The sequence below is a fragment of the Mauremys reevesii genome, linkage group 25 (assembly GCF_016161935.1).
Source record: "Mauremys reevesii isolate NIE-2019 linkage group 25, ASM1616193v1, whole genome shotgun sequence".
Lineage (NCBI taxonomy): Eukaryota > Metazoa > Chordata > Testudines > Geoemydidae > Mauremys > Mauremys reevesii.
In genome coordinates this window covers 8,473,372-8,493,941 of record NC_052647.1, presented here as the reverse complement: position 1 = coordinate 8,493,941, position 20,570 = coordinate 8,473,372, and the positions used below count along the sequence as shown (strand labels likewise).

Here is a 20,570-nt window from a genome sequence, read left to right as displayed (position 1 = left end):
CCTGGAACTGTTCCTTTGATGCTGGAGACATCAGTTCCTCCTTAGACTGTGGACTTGGGCTTGGTCCCTGTGGAAGCAGGGCAGGTGATGGGGTTGTTTCCATTGACTGTGACCCACTCTCGGCTGGTGCACTATGTTGTATTTCAGGCTCCTGCTGAGCCTTTTGCATAGGTTTATCTGCTGCTGCTAGTGCAGGCTCGCTGGTGCCCTCTGGCGTTGGAGTTGTAGATGGCATTGCAAGTGCTGGATTCAGTGCTGGCAATGGTTCTGGTGCTGGTTACTCCACCAGTTCCGGTTCTGGGACTGGCTCTGTCTGGGTCTCTGTGACTAGATCCACTGCTGCTGTCACAGACATTGGCATGGGGTCCGGTTCCACCACCTCAGTCTGGGTCTCTGGTAACACAGATTGGGCCCTTGTAGAAGGCGCAGGAATGGAGCTAGGTGTGAAGGTTTGCTTAGCCTGGCTGCGGGTGACCATTCCCACCCTCTTGGTTAGCTTCACATGGTTGGCCAAATCTTCCCCCAGCAGCATGGGGATGGGATAATTATCATAGACTGCAAAAGTCAACGTTCCTGACCAGCCCTTGTACTGGACAGGCAACTCAGCTGTAGGCAAGTTTAAAGATTTTGACATGAATGGGTGAATCGTCACTTGGCCCTCTGGGTTGATGAATTTGGGGTCCACTAAGGATTGGTGGATAGCTGACACCTGTGCTCCAGTGTCCCTCCATGCTGTAACCTTCTTCCCGCCCACACTCACAGTTTCCCTTCGCTCTGAGGGTACCTGGGAGGCATCTGGGCCTGAGGACCTTGGGTGTGACTCCAGCATAATGAACTGCAGTCAGTTGGGGTTCTTGGGCAGTTGGCCTTCACATGCCCCAGCTCATTACATTTAAAACATCGCCCAGCTGACTGGTCACTGGGGCGAGGTGGGTTGCTGGAGACTGGTGAGGTGGGGCAATAGGGTGTCTGGGGCTTTCCTTGGGTTGTAGGTGGGGCCTTGGGTTGCCCCCGGTGATAGGGTTTAGTTTCGGTTTGCCCCCTCTGATATTCGCTCCAACTGCTACTATTTTTTTTCTTTTCTGCCACTTCCACCCATTTGGCCCCAATCTCTCCTGCCTCCGTTACAGTTTTGGGCTTCCCATCTAGGATGTACCTTTCTATTTCCTCAGGAACACCCTCTAAGAACTGCTCCATTTGCATTAGGAAGGACAGAGCTTCCAGAGATTTAACACTCACTCCTGATATCCAGGCATCCCAATTTTTCCCAATGTGGTAGGCATGTCGGGTAAATGACACGTCTGTTTTCCACTTTAGGGCTCTGAACCGCCGATGGGAATGCTCGGGTGTTAGCCCCATTCTGATTCTGGCCTTGTTTTTAAAATGTTCATAACTGTTCATGTTTTCTTTAGGCATTTCAGCTGCCACCTCTGCTAAGGGTCCACTGAGCTGTGGCCTCAGCTCTATCATGTACTGGTTTGTAGAGATGCTGTACCCAAGGCAGGCCCTTTTGAAATTTTCTAAGTATCATCTCAGTATCATTGCCTGCCTTGTAGGTGGGGAATTTCCTGGGATGGAAAGCGGTACCGGGAGAGGGGTTGCTAGGGTTGGCTGATATATCCTGCCTAGCCATGCTAACTCCAGTTCATGCTTCCTCTCTCTTTCCCTCTCCTCCCTCTCTCTTTCCCTCTCCTCCATAGCTCTTTCAGCAGCTTTGTTCTCGAGTTTTTTTAATTCGAGCAGTCTGTCATGTTTCTTTTTATTTTCTTCTGCTTCTATTCTGGCCAGCTCTAGTTTGCTAGCTGTTTCACTGGTCATCATTTTCCTTCTTTCTTGTGCTGGGTCACACCCCCTCTGCAGTTCACTGAAAAAGGGATGCACTCAGCTCAAGGCTGCCTAGTTAACAGAGACTTTCACAGCATTCAGTCTTTAAACTAGCTGTACCTGAGAGGTAGAAAGAAAAAAACCAAACAATTCAGCTTGTAAATTCCTTTTGCTAACTGCTTGTTCACTGTTTGAAACCTTCTCTTAACAAAGACCCTTGTTAAAAAAAAACATGCATTTACCTTCCCAGCTCTGCTTTCTAAGCAGCTACACAGGAGAAAAAAAAATCTTACTGGCTTTTGGTTCCTAAAAATATCCCTCACCGCTGCTCACCATGTCAAAGTTCCTTCCCCACTCTGGACTTTAGAGTACAGATATGAGGACCTGCATATGAACCTCTAAACTGAATTACCAGCTTAGATCTGGTTTTGCTGCCACCACTCCCAAGTACTAACTCCCTTCCCTGGGTAGTCTTGAGAGACTTCTTCACCAAGTTCCTGGTGAACACCGATCCAACCCCTTGGATCTTAACACAAGGAGAATTTAACCATCCCCCCTCCTTTCCCCCACAATTCCTGGTGAGTCCAGATTCAATCCCATTGGATCCCAAAACAAGGAAAAATCAATCAGGTTCTTAAAAAGAAAGCTTTTAATTAAAGAAAGAGAAAGGTAAAAATCATCTCTGTAAAATTAGGATAGAAAATAACTTTACAGGGTAATCAGATTCAAAGAGCCCAGAGGAACCCCCTCTAGCCTTAGGTTCAAAGTTACAGCAAACAGAGGTAAATCCTCTTAGCCAAAAGGAACATTTACAAGTTGAGAAAACAAAGATAAAACTAACCCGCCTTGCCTTTATGTTACTTACAAGTTCGAAATATGAGAAACTGGTTCAGAAAGATTTGGATAACATGGATTGATGTCTGGTCCCTCTTAGTCCCAAGAGCGAACAACCCCAAAACAAAGAGCACACAAACAAAAGCCTTCCCTCCACCAAGATTTGAAAGTATCTTGTCCCCTTATTGGTCCTTTTGGGTCAGATGTCAGCCAGGTTACCTGAGCTTCTTAACCCTTTACAGGTAAAAGGATTTTGGTGTCTCTGGCCAGGAGGGATTTTATAATATTGTACACAGGAGGGCTGTTCCCTTCCCTTTATAGTTATGACAGACACATTGAAGAGCTTCTTGCACCTTGCGAGTGGCAGTCTGAGAATCATTGCTTTAGAGAGATGATAGCTCCTAAGCTGTCCCACGTGGGGCAGTCTGTGTGACACCTGCTCTCCCCGCTGTGGATGCAGGGACTCAGCTAGCACTGCCGTTCGCAGATCCAGTGCTCAGTCACGGAGCAGGTGGCATCATTCCACTTCCCGTCAAAGCGCAGGCTGCCACAGTCCTCCCCTTCATGCCCAACATTGTTGGGTTCCCCGGGCCCCCAGAACCTGAAAAGCAAACCGAAGCCCCATGGAATTAGAGGTGGGTATGGAAGTTCTACAAGGGGGTTGGGGAACCAATAACTTTGGATGGAAGGACCCTGGTGGATGCCAGCTGCTTCATACACCTCTAGCTGCCTTTAAATGTCACCATCCAAACAGCAGGGGTTGGCAGGCCAGGTGGTGCAGTCGGTGGGTAAGAGGAAGATGGATGGATGGAAGAAGGCAGAGGATGGGTGGCTGCCCATCGCAGCACAGAGGGGAGTCTGGGCACAAAGAGACCGATGCTTGACTGCGCCTGCACTGCAGAAACATGATTTAGATGGCTCTGCTCCTAGAGCAACTCCCACCGGTGGATGCCGTGTATCCCAACACCCCTGCAAATGCTCCACTTGTTCCTGGCTTATACAGGACAATCATCTCCCATCCAATCCCCAGTGTGGCGGGAGTCATAGCAACAGAACAGAGTCCACGTGCGTACAGTGTCTCTGGTTCGAAAACCTCCTCCATGCAGGTCGAGTGAAATGAGCCAGCTTCTAGGGGACTGGCCTCCACGTCACCAAGGCCAATGGGCCATGACTGGTCTGATAGTTTTAGCAGAGAGAGTGAAGGGGGCATGGACTGATCTGCCTACTCAATGCTTGAGGTGGTGCCTGGAGGTCAGGGCCATGGCAGGTTGGTGCTAGCCACTGAATGGGGGAAGCTGGCCCAGCCACTGCTCAAGCCAGAGCTGTTCTCAGCTTGGACAACATCAGTTTCCAGTGCATTTTACAGGTGAGGAAACTGAGGCATAGGGCAGGAAGAGACGTGCCTCACAGTCGGCCAGCAGAGCACACTCATGGGGCTGGGACTAGAACCCAGCAGTGCTGCCTCCTTCTCCATGGCCCTGTCCCCATGGCCATGTTGCTGTTCTCCCCAGCACCTTTCCTTAGCAGGACACTCAGAATGTCCCATTGTAAAGCAGCTTTCTGCTCCCCAGGAACATCCCAGGTCCAGTCCCTGCTCTGTGCTGACCCTGGATGACATTAGCATGGAGGCAGTAGCAGACTCATAACCTTCTTTACATGCTTTAGCCAATAAAGGGGACCAGAGACCCCTCTAGTATCAATTGCATTGGTATCAGTGCTCCATCTGGCTCTTTATCAGGACAGGTGATAAAGCAGAAACAGCTGATTGTAAGGGACAGTTCTCTCTCCAAAGAGGCCGAACAAAGAGGGACTTGCCTGACAGACAGGGGGCTGCCATCCAGCCAGCGCCACTCCCCTTCCTTCGCTGAGTCGCTGAGGCCCAGCCAGTACACGTTGTGCTCACTGATGTGGTTTGACAAAAATGTCTATGTGAGAAAACAGGTTAAGAAGAGAATCATGATCCCAAGCAGAAGGTGAGGGGGGAGGTGAGGGGGTTTCATGGGGCTTGTGTTTGTGGCCAGCAGAGTCTGTAGCTGTAGATTCTCACCCCTCCCGCTTTTTTCCAAACCTTTACATCAGGGCTGGCCACCCTATATTTCCCATAATGCACCAGGCACTCCCATGATGCATCACTTTTTCTCTTCAAGAGGAGTGGCCGTTGTGCATCATGGGAGATGTAGACTGACTAAGTAGCCTGACCTCTAAAGAATGGGGGCCCGAGGGATCCAAACTACAGCTCCCATGAAGCACTGCAGCAGCATTTCCAAGTTGAAACGTTTAGATTTTCAGCCAAAAAATAGAAATATATATAAATCTTTGCCCTCCAAAATGAAATTTTCTACAGGAAAAAAAATGTTCATTTTCTGACCAGCTGTACTTCAAATGCCTCATCCCTGCCCTTTGTCCTGCAAATCTCCTCTTCAGAATAGGAGGTGAACACTGGCCTGTACGCTGTTTGGTGCAGGTAATTTTCAGTCCTTCTACAGATGCTGAGGATCTGCCTCTGGGGCCTGTGAAATCCATGGCCATAGGTCTTCTCCATGCGGGGAGGACCAAGGAACCATCTTACAATTCCTGTTAAGTCCCATTCTGCAGCATGGTTATTGGGGGAGTCTTAAATCCAGGCCTGAAGATGGGATAGTGAAATACACACGCTATGAGCTGTACTGCTCGGGAGCCAGATTTTGGTTCTGGTGACTCCGGATTCACAGCTGTACCTTGCCCACCTCTGCACTACATGGGCATCCTGTAAGCACCAACTAGTCTCCCAAAGTCCTGTTCCCAGCAGGTACCAGGCTCAATTTAAAACTTAAAGTGATCCTCCCTCACGGCAGGATTCCTTCTACAAAGTCCCAGTGAGGAATCTGGAGTGGGGTCTTCCACAGGATATCAAAAGGCCTTCCCTAGTGTAGAAGTGAGCTGCTGTGAAAAGCATTTTACCTCTGGGTCAGCAACTAAAATCCTGCCCAGGTCACTAGCAATCAAATGCTATTTTTACGTTCTCATGGGACTCTGTGATTTGGATTCACAAGGGATTAGAACTGCTCCCCCACCCACCCACATTAATTTTGATTTCCATCGAACCATCCGTATCTGACACTGGGATTTCTGTTCACAACTCTCACACAACATTTTTCAAATTACTGTAAGTATCCAAGTCCCCTCGATTGCCCTTGAGCAGCAAGCTACATCCAAAAATATTGCTAAATTCCCAGAGAACTTGGGCCAGACTGTGATCTTAGGTACGCTGGGGTAAATCTAGAGTAACTCCAGATTCACCCTGGTGTAGCAGAACAGAGTCTGGACCCTTGTGCTTCTTTCCTTCCATTCTGCATGATCCACAATTGGAATCTGAGCGGATGGCTTACCTGTTCCTCTGCGGTGTTAACGATAACCAGGCCAGACCTTTGATCGGTACAGAACTGCTTAGCATCTTGCCAGGATTTAGTCAATGTTGAAAAGAAGTAGCAACTTTTCTTAAAACTCTGCCAGCCAGATGGACATTTCATGCAGGTGAATTCTGTCAGAAGTCAAATTATGGGACAGGTCTGCATTAGAGAGTGAAAATGCAGTCCAAGTCATCACAAGCAGTTAAAGAAATTCTAGCATTTATTCAGTGTTTGGATTTATTAATGAATTTCACAAAGAAATTTCCCCACACCCTGCTGAAAAGCTTGCCAAATAGTTTATTGCAAATATTCATACTTTGATATTCATCCTATGTGAGGTGGTTGTATAAGTTACATGGCAGTGTCACCCCTCTGACATGTGGTAGCAGATGGCAGGGTTTGGTAGGTCGGTTTCCCATTGAAAAAATAAATCAGTGATTTAATATTTTCCTAGTATAACTTGTTGATTTTCGTTCTGTGCACTAGTCCTTGAAAAGAGGTGCCCATAAACAAAAAGCAGGCCAGTCTGTGATCTCAGCCCAGACGCTGATGCCCCAGTTTCCTGGGTACAACTCTACCCCAAGAACTGACTCTAGTTGGAGTGTGTCAGGCAGGGAGCAAACTCCCTTGCTAGTTGCAACAGTTCCCCCCTCAAAAAATTTCACAGTCTGCAGAGAACGACACAGCATGTCTTCAATACTGCTGACATGCTTGGAAAGAGAACTTGCAAGCCCATGTACTACAGCACCACCTGGTGGCTTCTGCCATACAGTATTGTATCCATCCCATGTTAGGCTTCATTATGTATTTAGCCAGCTAGGGCCAAGATTAACAGATGTGTCTGTTTCCACTGAGTGGAGGGCAGGTATCAGGGAGTGAGTTATGGCTCCCCGAGTCTCTCGCTGGTTCTACATCAAATCTGGTTCCCAAGCCATAGAACCAGTGAGAGAATTAGGGGCAATAGGGTGGCATCGGAGACATCTGTGCTGGCTCTACAGACACTGGGGACTTGCAGCTGAGGAGATGTGGTCAGTTTCAGTGCAGGGGAAGCTGCACAGGCCATAGGCCTATTGGGATCATGGCAGTCGAATGTGCTGATCCCTGTTGACTTTCACTGACTCTGGGCATTTGAGGTTAATGCTGTCACAGGCCTCACAGCCCTGCCCAGCGCCTCTTTACCTTTGAACTTCTGAAACTCGTCCTGCACCCTGCTCAAGACCTCCTGGAGTCTGTCATGGTCCCTTCTCACCTCAGCCAGCTCCTTCGACATACTGTGCGTTAGGTTCCTTATCTCTGTCAGGGCAGGCAGGGGGTAGAAAAATGCCACCGGAATCAACAGGTTGATATTTCTGGGCTGGCTCAGACCTTCCTTAACTGCAGCTGGAAATTTCTGTGTGTCCATCTACCCGCAAACACACTATCTGTCCCCATTCACAACCTTCGACCTATCTATGCTCTGATACCGGAGTCCACTATTATATTATCTAAGCATCTCTGCTATCCTGGGCTCGTTGATTTTCCTTCAAGCCAACTGAGGGAATTTTTACTTCAATAGGCTCACAATCACGTAGCCCACACTCCACTTCTGCATCATGGAGCTCTTCTATGGAGGTCTAATTCCACAGTCACGGCACTGACACCAGCAGAACCAAGATCAGAATCCAGCTTATGTTTGCATTGCATGGGCTTGATACCAGAAAGGCTGAGCATTCCCAAATTCCTTCTGCAGGCCATGGAAGCTATGAGCTCTCAGCAGTGCTGAGTGGACCAGAGCCCCCACCCAACCACCTCCTACACCCGGCCCCCACTCCTGTGTATCTACAGGGTACTGAGACCACAATTCAGCAATGCACCTATATACAAAGCTGTATTCATTTGCGGACTCCTGAACTTTAGAGTGGAGGTGCAGACCCCTTTGGAAATTTTAGATATCGTCTGCAGACACCCCTGGGTCTATGGACCATAGGTCAAAAACCACTGCTCTGAGCACGTGTGTCATCCCACACAGTAATCAGGAGCGTAGAGTTGTTTGACAGCTGCTATCGTGGGTAACAATGTGGGGATTGAACTGGAGTCCTCCAGGGCTAAAAGCAGGAACTACTACAACTTGAGATAAAGCTATTCCTAGATCAGCACAGAGGGGTTACCTGTCACACGTGTTCACCAATGGGTTACACATGCATAAGTGCCTTTGCTGGATCAGGGTCTGAGATCCAATGTTCTCCTGCAGCATGAACTGGACTCAGGATAAAACCTGGGGAGGCCCATGGGAACAGGATGCAGCTGATCCCAAACTAAAATGGGATTATCCATATAGGGTTACCTGCTCCATCCTCATACTTCCCCTTTCTCATCCTCCTTCTCTCCTTCCATTTCAGTTTGCCCTCCACAGGGAAAGATCAGACCCAGGAGTCCCTCTACAAGGACGCAGCAGTGATCAGGCATTGGAAGGAAAAGGATGTTTCTCACCTATGGTGTCCTGGAGATACGACAGGTCTTTTACGTGATCAGCTTGGATCTCCTCAATCCCCAGCCTAACCCCAGCCAGCTCCTTGGACACTGCAAACAACAGAGGGCAGAAAAGAACTGCTGTACATGGGCGCGTCAAAGGGAGAGACCCCACCCATGTGCAACCCGAACGATTTTATTGCACATCTTGTGACATTTGATATGTTTCTTCAAGCCTCAGCTCCTGGATTTATGCAGTTAGCAGAGAGTCTCAGCTTTCATTAAAAAATATTAATTTCTACCCCTCATGGTGGCAGAGAACAGTTTAATAATGTGACCCAAGCATGACCCTAAAGGCTCAGAAATAAGAACACAAATAAATCAAGCCCAACATTTATTATATTTTTAAAAATCTGCCAAATTACGTGTAAATATGTAATAAGAAATGCCAAAAAGGAGTTTGAAGAACGGCTAGCCAAAAACTCAAAAGGTAATAACAAAATGTTTTTTAAGTACATCAGAAGCAGGAAGCCTGCTAAACAACCAGTGGGGCCCCTGGATGATCGAGATACAAACGGAGCGCTTAAAGACGATAAAGCCATTGCGGAGAAATGAAATGAATTCTTTGCTTCAGTCTTCACGGCTGAGGATGTTAGGAAGATTCCCAAACCTGAGCTGTCCCTTTTAGGTGACAAATCTGAGGAATTGTCACAGATTGAAGTGTCACTAGAGGAAGTTTTGGAATTAATTGATAAACGTAACAGTAACAAGTCACCGGGACCAGACGGCATTCACCCAAGAGTTCTGAAAGAACTCAAATGTGAAATTGCGGAACTATTAACTATGGTTTGTAACCTATCCTTTAAATCAGCTTCTGTACCCAATGACTGGAAGATGCTAATTTAACACCAATATTTAGAAAGGGCTCTAGAGGTGATCCTGGCAATTACACACCAGTAAGTCTAATGTCAGTACCAGGCAAATTCGTTGAAACAATAGTAAAGAATAAAATTGTCAGACACATAGAAAAACATAAACTGTTGAGCAGTAGTCAACATGATTTCTGTAAAGGGAAATCGTGTCTTACTAATCCATTAGAGTTCTTTGAAGGGGTCAACAAACATGTGGACAAGGGGGATCCAGTGGAAATAGTGTACTTAGATTTCCAGTATCAGAGGGGTAGCCGTGTTAGTCTGGATCTGTAAAAGCAAAAAAGAATCCTGTGGCACCTTATAGACTAACAGACGTTTTGCAGCATGAGCTTTCGTGGGTGAATACCCACTTCTTCGGATGCAAGACAGAAAGATTTCCAGAAAGCCTTTGACACGATCCCTCACCAACGGCTCTTACATAACTTAAGTTGTCTCCTTTCATGGATTGAGAACTGGTTAAAAGACAGGGAACAAAGGATAGGAATAAATGGTAAATTTTCAGAATGGAGTGGGGTAACTAGTGGTGTTCCCCAAGGGTCAGTCCTAGGACCAATCCTATTCAATTTATTCATAAATGATCTGGAAAAAGGGGTAAACAGTGAGGTGGCAAAGTTTGCAGATGATACTAAACTGCTCAAGATAGTTAAGACCAAAGCAGACTGTGAAGAACTTCAAAAAGATCTCACAAAACTAAGTGATTGGGCAACAAAATGGCAAATGAAATTTAATGTGGATAAATGTTTGGAAAAAATAACCCAACAAAATGGCAAATGAAATTTAATGTGGATAAATGTAAAGTAATGCACATTGGAAAAATAACACCAACTATACATACAATATGATGAGGGCTAATTTAGCTACAACTAATGGTTTCTGTAAACCTTTCAAGGTCCCTTCCAGTTCTAGGAGATTGGTATATCTCCAATTATTACCTAATCAGGAAAGAGATCTTGGAATCATCCTGAATAGTTCTCTGAAGACGTCCACACAGTGTGCAGTGGCAGTCAAAAAAGCAAACAGGATGTTAGGAATCGTTAAAAAAGGGATCAAGAATAAGATGGAGAATATCTTATTGCCCTTATAAAAATCCCTGGTACACCCACACCTTGAATGTTGCATACAGATGTGGTCTCTTCATCTCAAAAAAGATATACTGGCATTAGAAAAAGTTCAGAAAAGGGCAACTAAAACGATTAGGGGTTTGGAACAGGTCCCATGTAAGGAGAGATTAAAGAGGCTAGGACTTTTCAGCTTGGAAAAGAGGAGAGTAAGGGGGGATATGATAGAGGTCTATAAAATCTTGAGTGGTGTGGAGAAAGTAAATAAGGAAAAGTTATTTACTTGTTCCAGTAATATAAGAACTAGAGGCCACCAAATGAAATTAATGGGCAGCAGGTTTTAAACAAATAAAAGGAAGTTCTTCTTCACACAGTGCATAGTTTACCTGTGGAACTCCTTGCCTGAGGAGGTTGTGAAGGCTAGGACGATAACAGGGTTTAAAAGAGAACTAGACAAATTCATGGAGGTTAAGTCCATTAATGGCTATTAGCCAGGATGGGTAAGGAATGGTGTCCCTAGCCTCTGTTTGTCAGAGAGTGGAGATGGATGGCAGGAAAGAGATCACTTGATCATAACCTATTAGGTTCACTCCCTCTGGGGCACCTGGCATTGGCCACTGTCGGTAGACAGGATACTGGGATGAATGGACCTTTGGTCTGACCCAGTAAGGCCGTTCTTATGAGTTTTAAGCCACTCTCATGGGCTTGACTCATGATTTTTGAATGCTGGGGTTGGCAGCACAAGGGAACTGTTTATGCCCAACCTCTTGAGAAACATCAGCAGAACATACCATTAAGAAGTCGACTGTTAAACACGTTGAATTCTTTGGACATCTTCAATTCTAAAAGAAAGATGAGAGAATGGGGAATTTCCACTTTAAATAACAACACAGGACCTCATGCTGCCCCACCCACATGTTCCACCCCTGAGGAGCGCTGGATAAGGACCATTCATCCAGGTGTGTGTGAAATTTATGGAGCAAGGGCAATCGTTGGCAAGGATGTAAATGGGTTTCACTTATAGCTATTACTGATTTCTATTACAGTGCTTCCTAGAGTCCCCAACTGAGATTATGGCCCCTTTGTGCCAGGTGCTGCACAAACGGGAACTGAGATTGGGTATCGCTGCTCTGGGCACTGTCTAGACACAGAGCAAGAGACAGTTACAATACAAATAGACAAGGAACATTACCCATTTCACAGATAGTGAAACTGAGGCACAGAGAAAAGAAGTGACTCTTTCAAGGTCACACAGGGAGTCAGCAGCAAAACTGGGAACTGAAGCCAGATCTTGTGAGTTCCAGCCTATGCCTTAGCCACAACAGCAGCCAACCTCTACTCAGCTGGGGCTCAGAGCCCCTTTTGGTGCAGCAGGATCTCAGTACTAACCCCCTGTTATTGTGATGTTCTCAGTGCCCAGGACGTGCTGCACAGAGACACCGATGCAGTCCAGGTGGGTGCAAGATCATTACGGCGTTTAGAGTCCCAGGGCAAATTAGCAAATTACACCAGTGGGTCTATTAAGAGAGATCCAGTTAATGACCCACACAGGGGAACTGTAGTGTAAAAAATTGGTCAGACCCAGGACTGCATTAACACAATCCAGGGGCATCATCCATACCACAGCATGATGGCTCCCATTAGCCCTGCCCCTGTGCAATGATCCTAAGCGTAGGTGGGTTGGCAGGAGTCATTTGTTGGCTGTTTGGGGACTCACAACCACACTTTTCTGGATGGGCTGGGGCCTCTCCCTAGCCATATTCCTGCTTCCTTTCTTCAGATGGTCAGGGGAGTGTCCTGGAGGAGATGAGTCTCAGTTCCCACTCACCCAAGCAGTAATTGTCTTTATGGGGGCCCCAGGCATGTGCCTACTCCTGGTACAGACCAATTCCACTCATGCTCATGGCTTCCCCAGGTGTAATACTCTCAGCCAATGAGATGCAAGTTGGAAGCATGACCTCATTAGAACAAAATCTCATTGGACATTCAGTGATCCTAAGATCAGAGCAGTTGTGATGCAACAACTTCCAACGGTATGTCTACACCTAAAATGCGACAGCAGCTGTGCTGCAGTGTAGACATTTGCTACGACAGGAGGGGTTCTCCTGTAACTGTAGCTAATCCACTCTCCCAAGAGCCAGTAGCTAGGTCGATGGAAGAATTCTTCCATCAGCCTAGAACTGTCTACAGCACGGGTTAGGTCAGCATAGCTACATCTGTCAGCAGTGTCAAAAATCACACCCCTTAGAGATATAGCTGTGCAGATTGTTAGCTTTCAGTGTAGACCAGCGCCAAGAGCTGCTTATACCTCCTGTGGTTGTCCCACTCCCACCCCCCACTCTACGGTCCTATATGAGCTGTGGGTCACATCCCCGGTTAATGTAAGTTGGTTCTGCTCCACTGAAGTGATTTCCACCCACCAAGAGTCTGACCCCAAAAGATGTGCCACAACAAAGGGAGAGAAATGTTTCCTTTATCGACTCACCCAGATAGTCCTGGAGAGCTGACAGATTTCTCTTGGAATCTCTTCCGGCCGTATCTCGATCCAGCTGGGCTTCAGCAAGACCCTGGGATACTGTAGACATGAGACCTCTTGATAACAGAGTAAAATTTATGAGAAGGGGAAAACCCATATCTTTGGGGATATCAGTGCTGCTGTAATGTGCATTTTCCTCCCAGACACCACTCAAGACCCATTGCGATAACTGGGTCTACAAATTTACCCTCCTTGTGAGCTCAGCTGTGAAAAGTGATTGACAGTTCATCAAATATCACAGTAATAACAAATATTGATGGGAAAAGGTGCAAAAGGGAGACAGAAAGACGGAATTAGTCCAAACAAAAAGGCCTCATGATAGAATTCAAAGACTGTGGTTTAGATCATGGCTGGTCAACAAGAAAAATGTAAGACCGGGGACTCCAGCCCCAGAGCACCCATGGAGGCGGCACCTATGCCCACCTCAGTGCACGGGGCCATGCAATGTTGCCAACTCCCATGATTTTTTGACAGTTTGCACAATATTTGATCAGTTTCTTCAAGTGGCAGTTCCTAGATGCAGGTCACTAGGAAAGAATCTCAGCTTTCATTTAGAAAAGGTAAGTCTATGGCCCTCATGGTTGCGGAGAAAAGCTTTAAAATGAGATCTGACCAAGACCCTAACATCTCAGAAACCAGGAGATGAATAACATGTGCCCAACATTTTTCATATTTTTAAAAAGCTCATGATTTTTAAGCCAATCTCATGGGCCTGACTCATGATTTTTGAACATCAGGGTTGGCGATACTCTTTGGTTATGCCACGATCTCTTGAGAAACACCAGCAGAACATACCTTTAACCACTTGTTTGGTAAATGTACTGAATTCTTTTGACATCTTCAACTCTAAAAGGAAGATGAAAGAATGGGGAGTTTCAATTTTAAACAACAACAACACAGGCCCTCATGCTGCCTCTCCCATATGCCTGCCCATGGGGAGCCCTGGATCATGGTCATTCATCCAGAGGTGTGTGAAAATTATGCAGCAATGGCAGGTTGACAGGGTGTACCTGGCACTTTGTGGCCCCCTGCTTGAGGCCCTGATGTCCTACTATATCACAACCCAAAAAGGAGCAGCGAAGGTGGGTCCTGCAGGCCTGCCTAGAAAGGCTGCACAGAAGCAGCCAATCAGAGCCCAGCAGGCTCAGATAAAAAGAGGTGCAGGGGCAGACTGCAGGTCAGTCCCTGGCTGGGGCCAGAGTGGTGAGGAACAGGACTGTGCTCTGGCCAAAGTTGCTCAACACGCTGCATTTGCGAAACCTAGGAGCTCACAGCTCTAGAACTAAGTCAACGGACGGAGATAGAGAGACCAGGTGGGAAAAGGCTCAGCGAATGTAGCAACAAACAATTAAAGGAGGCCATACGGAGTTGCTGTTTATAGGGTTCAAGGGTTGGGACCTAGAGCAGTGGGCAGGCCTGTTGTTCCCACCTGCACTAGCAAAGTGGACTAAGCCCCAGGAAGGGGACAAGGCTTGTTCCGAAGAGCAGGATTCAAAGGGCCCAGAGATGGGACTGAAGCATCTAGTGAGGGGTGACAGCTGTTGAACTCTTTCCTACTTCAGAAGGTGTTCATCCATTTTTGACTGTGTGACTTGGCCAGAGGGCAGAGCCACTGAAGGTGACAACCTACAGGGGGCGCCAGGAGCAGGAGGAAGTCCTTCAGTACCAGATGCAGCAGCAGGAGTCACTCAAGAGGTGATTGTCCCCACGTTACAGGCAGCAAGTGGTAAGGTTGTAAATAGGTTTCACTTATTACTATTCAATATTATTGCCTAGAAGCCCCAGATGAGATTGAGGCCTTCTTGTTCCAGGTGCTGCACAGACCCCAACAGATATCGAGACCCTGTTGCTCTGGGCACTGCACAGTGACAAAATGAGAGACACACACTTGTCTCTGTGCTGAAGATCTTACAATACAAATAGACAAGAAATGTTACCCATTTCACAGATAATGAAACTGAGGCACAGACAAATGAAGTGACTCTTTCAAGTCAGCAGCAAAACTGGGAATTGAAGCCAAATCTCCTGAGGTCTAGCCCATGCCTTAGCCACAACACCAGCCAACACCTATCAGCTGGGGCTCAGACCCCATTTGGAGCAGCAGGGTCTGAGTACTAACCCACTGTTACTGTGATGTTCTCAGTGCCCATGATGTCCTGCACAGTGATACCCATGCAGTCCAGGTGGGTGCAGGCTCGTTACAGTGTTGAGGGTCCCAGAGGTAAATTGGGAAATTAACAACAATGTTTATTCAGAGAGATCCAGTCAGTGACCCCCTGAGGGGGATTGTGGTGGAAAGAACAGGTCAGACCCAGGACTGCATTGAGGCAATCCAGGGGCATCAGGCACTGCCCCTGCACAATGGTCCCAAGGTTAGGTGGGTTGGCATGGACCACCTGCCGGATGAGTCGAGACTCACCACCACACTTCTCCCCCGTCCAGATTACTGCTTCCATACTTTATTTAAGCTGGGGTCTGTCCTGGAGGACACAGGTCTCTGTTTCCATTCGTCCAATCACTGGTTGTTTATGGGAGCCCCAGGCACATGCCTACTCCTGGGACAGACCAATTGCATCTACGCCAAGGCTTCCCCAGCAGCAGAAACGTGACTTCATCAGAACAAAATCTCATTGGACAATCAGTGATCCTAGGAGGAGAACAATGTTATCCAACAACTTCTAAGAGCTGCTTCCACCTCGTCTGGTTGTCCCATTCCCAACAATAATCTACAGACTTGTCTGAGCTGTGGTCAGATCCCCAGCACATGTACGTCTGCTCAGCTCCGCTGAATTTGAACAAGCTACATCAACTTCCACCAGCCTTGCAACTGACCCCTTGGGTCAGACTCTCCGCACCCTTGAGACGTAGAGAACAAAAAGGATTCACCAAGTCCAACGAGGAATAGAAACATTTGCTTTATCCTCTCACCTAGATAATCCTGGTGATCTGAGAGATTTCTCTTGGCATCTCTTCTAATCGTATCTCGATCCAGCTGGGCTTTCGCAAGACCCTGGGACACTGTAAACATGAGACTTTTGATAGCAGATTAAAATGTGTGAGCAGAGGAACCCCATATCTGTGGGGATATTAGTGCTGCTGTAAAGTGCACTTTCCTCCCAGTTACCACCCAAGACTGCTGATGTCCATTCCCTTATGCTAGCTGTGATCCTCCGCTACAGGCGCACTGTGCTCAACACAGGGATTCATTATTCTGGATATCAGCTCGGTCCTCAGTACAATGTAGAGCCGTATTGGGGCTGCTCTATGTTACACTGAGCTGCCAGTGGCCTCAAGATGTGCAGTGCAGCTGCCACTGCTACACACGGGTGCGGAATGTGGCTGGACAGCTCATAGGGGCCTAGCAAAGCCAAGAGTGGAAAGGCTCAGCCTTTGCAGAGCAGTGCAGGGCTCTGACTGCTGTGCAGAGCAGAAAGTTGCCTACTTCCACGAGGAGCCTGCCTCGGTTTGTGTGTGGTTAACTGGTTGCAAAGTTAAAAAGGAAAGGAATGCATTTGTCAGGCCCAAGCTCTCCTTGTGTTAATGTGGAAGAGGTAATTGTGGCAGTGCACTGTGCCATGCCCACATTGCATTGTTCTCACGCCCTACATTCCCTCTCCACTAGCAGGAGCCGCAGCCAGTCCTTTGCAGTGGTCCCAGCACACAGTTGAAAAAAGAAAAATGTTGTATGAATATTTTAACAACCTTGAAAATGTCACCACAAACATGGCCCAGTTATTGATTTTGGGTGGGATTTTTCTGAGATTTAGGAGCACAGGTTCCATGGAAAGCTAGTGGGAGTTATGCTAAGGACAAATCCCACCCCTTTGAAAATCTGGTCACCTTAGCTCAGAGGTGAGTGAAAGTTACGTAGCACTGGCAACTGCTCCATAATTAACATCACAGCTGAGCCTCCATTCTCAGCCCAATTTTGTGCCCCACTGCAAAAATCCACCAAAAACTAGTCAAAGCAGCCTCATTCTTGGCAGGTGAGATCTGAGGCCGAGGTAGAAACGAACAGGAGACTTACATTTCCCAAGGTTCACCACGATGAAAGCTGTGGCCACTGCAATGCAAATAGCCAGCAGGACATACAGGATCGCAATGGCCTTCCCTTGGGCAAACTTGGAGAGGCAAAGAGCTGTGGGGAGCAACACTGGTTAGAGCTCTCAATGCGGGATCAACCCCTCTTAACACTCCCTTTGGGGAGAGACTGAACATGGTTCCCTACAAGAGAAGATGACTGGACAAAGGGAGGGGAGGGATTCACAGTAGGGTAAATACCTTGAGGTAGTTCTCAGCCTTGTCTGTGTTCCATTTTCCATGTTGGGAATCCCTCTCCCTTTTGGCAATATGGGGAGAGAAGGTGAGTGTGACCCCCAGATTGAGAAGCCCCTGCCTTCAAGGGAGCATGAGAATCCTCTCAGGCTCTAACGGGAAGATATGGGCAGGCTCACAGGTAGGGTGACCAGATGTCCTGATTTTATAGGGACAGACCCAATTTTTGTGTCTCTCTCTTATATAGGCTCCTATTATCCCCAACCCCATCCCGATTTTTCACACTTGCTGTCTGGTCACCCTACCCACAGGACCAGTTTCATCCTTCGAATAGCAACACTGAAGACACTGGAGTGACCCAGGGATGAGTTCATAGTTGATAAGAAAGGAGTTTATGTGGATGATTGGAATATCCAGACTTAACCAAGACACTACTTGGGAGAGAGCGAGAAACAGTCCTGATTGTTGGTACCGACCAACTTCAAATTAGCAAAGCCAGGAATTGGACACAGGTTTCCTGACTCCCAGGGCAGCTCCTTAATCACAAGCCCACCCTTCCTCAGGCCAGCTCACCTTTACCGCCTCTCCCAGGTGCGCTGCTCGCTCCCTGGACTGTCAATTCCACCTGCTCAGAGTTGTCCCATTTGTGGTAGGAGCTGTCCGGGTTCATGGCTGTGGATATCTCTGTTCTGCTTCTTGCCGTCGGTGCAGTTTATATGGATATGAGCCGTCAGCATGACTTTCTGGGGCAACGGACGCCCGTGGTCACATTTCCCATTCTCACAATTGCCAGGTCAGGGACCGTGACCCAATCATTTCCTCTCCAGGCCATGCCAAATCATAGAGTCTCTGTGGTTCCAGTTTCTGGTCCTTAGACTTCCAGGCTCTGAGATTGCTCAGCTCCCACTGAATTTTATCAGAGCATGTTGAAATCAGCACTTCTCTCCCAGAGGCTGCTCGAGACAGCCAGACTGTCCCATGGGTAGAACCGCCCTAGGAAAACTTCAGTGTTCCATGCCCCTTCTCAGAGGCCTAGTGTGGCAGATTTGGCCCAGTCACTCCTACATCGTGAAGGAAAGAGCGGCAGTGCCAGATTCCACTGAGTGGTGGTGTGGTCTTGCGTGACTGGGGGGCAGCCAGGCTAAATTTGCCACTGTAGGCAGCTGCTCAAAAGTCTGCCACCATAGACAACTGCCTACATTGCATGTACCTAGAGCAGCCTCTGCGAGCATCTCACCTGATGGGGTCCTGTACTATTCCCAGACACACTAGATAGGATGGTCGGTTGGTTTAGCAGAAGGCTTCATGGCCAGAAAAATGTCAGTTTCTCACCAATATCTGGAGTCACAGTAACTCTTCCAACTGGAAGCTTGTGGCATGGGCATCTTGATCCCACAACGGCAAATGAACAGCTGAAGAACTAAGGGGACATTCTACACCAACCTGGACACCCCAGGGTCTGCTGGATCCAATAATCTCCCATAGATTTCTCAGGGTTTGTGGGAACATAAGCCAGCGACTGCCGGGCATTGCAGCTTGCTAAACCAGCTGTAACCCTGCTGGGGGCTCATCCACACCAGCTAGTTAAGAGTTTAGGGGCAGTGTTCACTCTCTAAGCACCACTTGTCCAGGTGGAAGAAGCCAGACTGTCCCACGGGTTGAACCAATGCTTATGTACTCTGCTGAGGGGCAGTTTGGCAGGCAGGCTAGCCATGTGGGGGGAAGTAGCCAGAATCCCTCCCTCCCTTCCACTTATATTTCTGAAAGGAGAAGCCCTTGGGGGAAGGATGTGCAATAACAGCAGAATCCAAGAGCAGGTGTTGTCTCGTAGTGACTCCATGGAGACAGGAGCTCAGCATTTTGCTGATAACTCTACATGCTCTCGCTCACGCCAGCACAAAATCCACTAGGTCAGTGATTACACGATCCCAAGGATGGTCATGAGTACGGCCCTACCAAATTCACAGCCATGAAAAACATGTCACAGACCATGACATCTGGCTATTGCAGAGGGGTGGCAGGATTGCCACCCTTACAAATCTGCAACTTCCTCCTGCCAGGGGAGGTTCCTGTAGTGGGGCGCGAGCCCTCAGCAGCGCTGGCCTAAGCCCTGCCCCTCCCTGGATCCAGGTGGAGCACTTGGGTTAAAGGGGTTATAGAGGCCTTGAACTGGTTGTGTGTGTGTGTGTGGGGGGGGGGTTTGACTATGGCACTCCCCAGACCACAGTATCCCGGGTGGTCATCCACCCATGAGGCCATCCCTGCCCCCCTCAAAAAGATATGACCCCACCCATACCATGTCACCCTCGCTTCTGCACTGCTCCTGGTGGCAACGCTGCCTTCAGAGTTGGGCTCCCAGCCAGCAGCCGACACTCTCCGGCCACCCAGCTCCGCAGGCAGGGCCGCCGCCAGCAGCAGTGCAGAAGTAATAGCAGCAATATCACGACCCCCGTACAATAGCCTTTCAATCCCCCACCACCCTCTTTTGGGTCAGGACCCCACAATTTCAACACCTTGAAATTTCAGATTTAAATAACGGAAACAGTGAAATTTACACTTTTTGAAATCCTTTGACTGTGAAATTGATCAAAACAGACCCTGAATTTGGTACGGCCCCAGTGATGAGATTTTTTGGCAAGTAACAATTCTGAGGCTAACTGTATTTTTTTTTAAAGCACCTTGAAGGTTACGTTGGAGGCAAGACAGTGGGGTCTGGTGGCAGCAGGGTTGGGCTGGGAGTCAGAAGATCTGGGTTCCTGTCCCAGTTCTGTTGCAGGGTAACCCTCTGTGCATTTGTGTCCCCATCAATACAATGGATATAATGACATTGACCTCCTATATGAAGCATTTTGAGATCTGCTGATGAAGACCAGGGTACGTTATGTATATTAGACCTCACTGACTTGCACCACTATCACCGCTTCAGTGGAAGGTGTAAGGAGCCCCTAGGTGGACAAATCTACATGAGCACTGATTGGCTATTGGATACCTTTGAGGAGGCAGCTATCAGTGGCATTGAGCTGAACACCCTTCTGCTTTGAGATCCTGAATATGCCAATGACATTGTCCTGTAGGCCCAGTTCCGTGAATTGATGCAGCTGAAGGTGAGCTGGTCAGGTGAGAAGCCGCATGCATTGGTCTGGCTATTAACCCAGATAAAATGAAGTCCCTGGCCATTAGCATTAACAGCCTCCAGCTCCAAATTAGAAAGAGCTCAATATTCACCTGTGCAGACTGTTAAATATTTGGGCAGCATCATAGACAGTCCTGGAAG

The 20,570-nt window shown here is 47.8% G+C and overlaps 2 protein-coding genes across 2 annotated transcripts in view; one reads left to right on the top strand and one right to left on the bottom strand.

Annotated features, from left to right (window-relative positions):
* The window catches only part of LOC120391410, a 108,644-nt gene extending 99,964 nt beyond the window's left edge, over window positions 1–8,680 (top strand). The window contains exon 3 of the mRNA XM_039515076.1: window positions 8,426–8,680. Within this exon, the coding sequence (XP_039371010.1) occupies window positions 8,426–8,554 (129 nt within the window). The 3' untranslated portion in view covers window positions 8,555–8,680. The remainder of the gene's footprint in view (window positions 1–8,425) is intronic.
* LOC120391425 (C-type lectin domain family 10 member A-like) lies at window positions 2,925–17,966 on the bottom strand. Its single transcript, XM_039515104.1, has 11 exons — window positions 17,870–17,966; window positions 17,049–17,159; window positions 15,950–16,039; window positions 13,817–13,867; window positions 12,971–13,060; window positions 11,277–11,327; window positions 8,517–8,606; window positions 7,227–7,340; window positions 6,027–6,178; window positions 4,474–4,583; window positions 2,925–3,259 (listed from the first exon to the last, which is right to left on the bottom strand). The coding sequence occupies exons 1-11, from the start codon at window positions 17,964–17,966 to the stop codon at window positions 3,127–3,129; spliced, it is 1,089 nt and encodes a 362-aa protein (XP_039371038.1). The 3' UTR covers window positions 2,925–3,126.
* Between the last annotated feature and the right edge of the window lie 2,604 nt (window positions 17,967–20,570).